The 2,002-nt window shown below is 33.3% G+C and overlaps 1 protein-coding gene across 1 annotated transcript in view; it reads right to left on the reverse strand.

Moving 5' to 3' along the window:
• TRAPPC8 (trafficking protein particle complex 8) overlaps nucleotides 1-2,002 on the reverse strand; it is a 150,283-nt gene that overhangs the window by 25,240 nt on the left and 123,041 nt on the right. The window contains exons 17-18 of the mRNA XM_012656570.1: nucleotides 1,612-1,680; nucleotides 1,462-1,520 (exon numbers count right to left, since the gene is read on the reverse strand). Coding sequence (XP_012512024.1) covers nucleotides 1,462-1,520; nucleotides 1,612-1,680 — 128 coding nt within the window. The remainder of the gene's footprint in view (nucleotides 1-1,461; nucleotides 1,521-1,611; nucleotides 1,681-2,002) is intronic.

The raw sequence follows: 2,002 nt of genomic DNA on the forward strand, positions 1-2,002 counted from the left end.
GTTAATAAAAATGTATATTTTCCCATTATGAGCAAACTTTTTCTAGTAAAACATTACTCCCATAGTTTTTTTCATTAATCTGTAGTGCTTGGTAAGTTCTATTTACTCAACCAGATTGACAAAAATGGAAAATGTCTTTGTTTCTGCCTTCTTTGGTGCACTTATACAAAATTATTTAACAACAAAATACAACAAAAATTATAACATTAATGTAATTTAGGGGTCTTGCTGGTGTTTCTAAGATTTTAAAATTTTTAAAAGAAAGGAAAAAAACTGAAATCTTGAAAACTAAATTCATCCATTCAGGAAGCACAGTATCTCTAAAAGTAATGCATGTTTTAGAATTACTGGGCTTTTGGAGCCCTGAGATATTCCTAAATAACTGCTTATTTGAATGGTAAAAAGATAGTCACAAAGAATGAGTCAGATGAAAGCAAATGGTAAGAGAAGTACAAAAATATAAGCATGTTTGGAATTATCAAAAAAGAGCATAAAGAAGAAATCATCCAGCCAGGCAAGTAGTGTATGCCTGTAATCTCAGCTACTCAGGAGGCCAAGGCAGGAGGATTGCTTAAGCCCAGGAATTTGAATCCAGCCTGGGCAACATAGTGAGACTCAGTTTTAAAAAAAGAAAAGAAAAAAGAAATCATCTCACTAAAAGCACACGATTACATGAAATTTTATACCCTATGTCCAGTATTTCTCAAAGCAGGTCCCCAGATCACCTCTTCAGATTCAGATTATCTGCAGAACTAGTTTGAAGTGCATATTCCCAAACTCCACCCAGGGAGTGGGGAGGTAAAGTTTGTATTTTTACAAAATCCTCTAGTTCCTTGATATTCAAAATTATGGTCTGCAGACTACCAACCTCAGCCTCACCTGGGAGCTTATAACAATTTAGAACCTCCAGTTCCACCCTAGTCCTGCCGAATCAGAATTTGCATTTTAATAAGATCCCCAGTGACATGTATGTACATTTTTTGAAAGTTTAGAAACCACTGTTCTAGGTGATTCTTATTAATTAAGACTAGGTTATCACTGCCCTAGACAATACCTTTAAAATTAAAATTATGTATCTAGCTTATCATTTGGGTCTCAGAACCATAATATGATATGCCAAAATCCAGGTGGTTATCATCGGTATGTTCCACTGTGACGACTTTCCCTAACAGAAAGTTTCTCTCATGGAATCATACTTGTTTTGTAATCCCAAGGACTATATTTATTTCATGTGATATTTTCAAAAGAAAGGTAATTTTAAATAATTAATTAAAATGGCATAGTCCATAAGCATTTTTGGTTTGTTTTCGGGATTGAAGACAGGTGGCAAAACTTAACAAACTTGAGATGTTTATCCTCCAAGGAGCTCGGGGATTACTGAAGTAAGAATTTTGCCAAAATAGCCAGATATTCAAGAACTATGACTTTTAAAATCAAACACTACTGTCCTTATTTGCATACCTGTTCATTTCCAAAGATGATATCTGCAAAGGTATATTTTTCTGAGGACTGTGTAGCAGCTAAAAAAACAGGGGAAAACAAACTAATCATATCGTTGACATAAAATACAAAATGACCATTTAATCAAGTATGAAAGTAAAATGAAGTTACCTTCTTTTTCCTTACACCTTATTGCTTTGAAGCAAAACTTCCCCTTCTCCCTACTGGCAATTTTAGCATCTAGGAAGAAAAGGGCAAATTTCAAAAACTTTTCTCAGTGATGACATGATAAAAACCTAATTCATTATTTAGATTTCCTTAGTCAAACTGGAAAAGAATCCAGAATTATAAATAATGTTTAATTAAAAACATCTTTGCATTCATCTCAATGAAGTGACTCTTCACTAACCTCTTAAAAAGAAAAAAATTCAACGTTCTCAAAACACATATACATATGTGCATATTTATATATTCATATATATGACATTTCAAATAAACAAAGTTTGAAAGATCAGAACTTGAAGGCTGGGAGCCCACAATCCCACCACTCTATCATTTCTTC

The sequence above is a fragment of the Propithecus coquereli genome, unplaced genomic scaffold, assembly GCF_000956105.1.
Source record: "Propithecus coquereli isolate 6110/MARCELLA unplaced genomic scaffold, Pcoq_1.0 Scaffold51, whole genome shotgun sequence".
NCBI classification, from domain to species: Eukaryota; Metazoa; Chordata; class Mammalia; order Primates; family Indriidae; genus Propithecus; species Propithecus coquereli.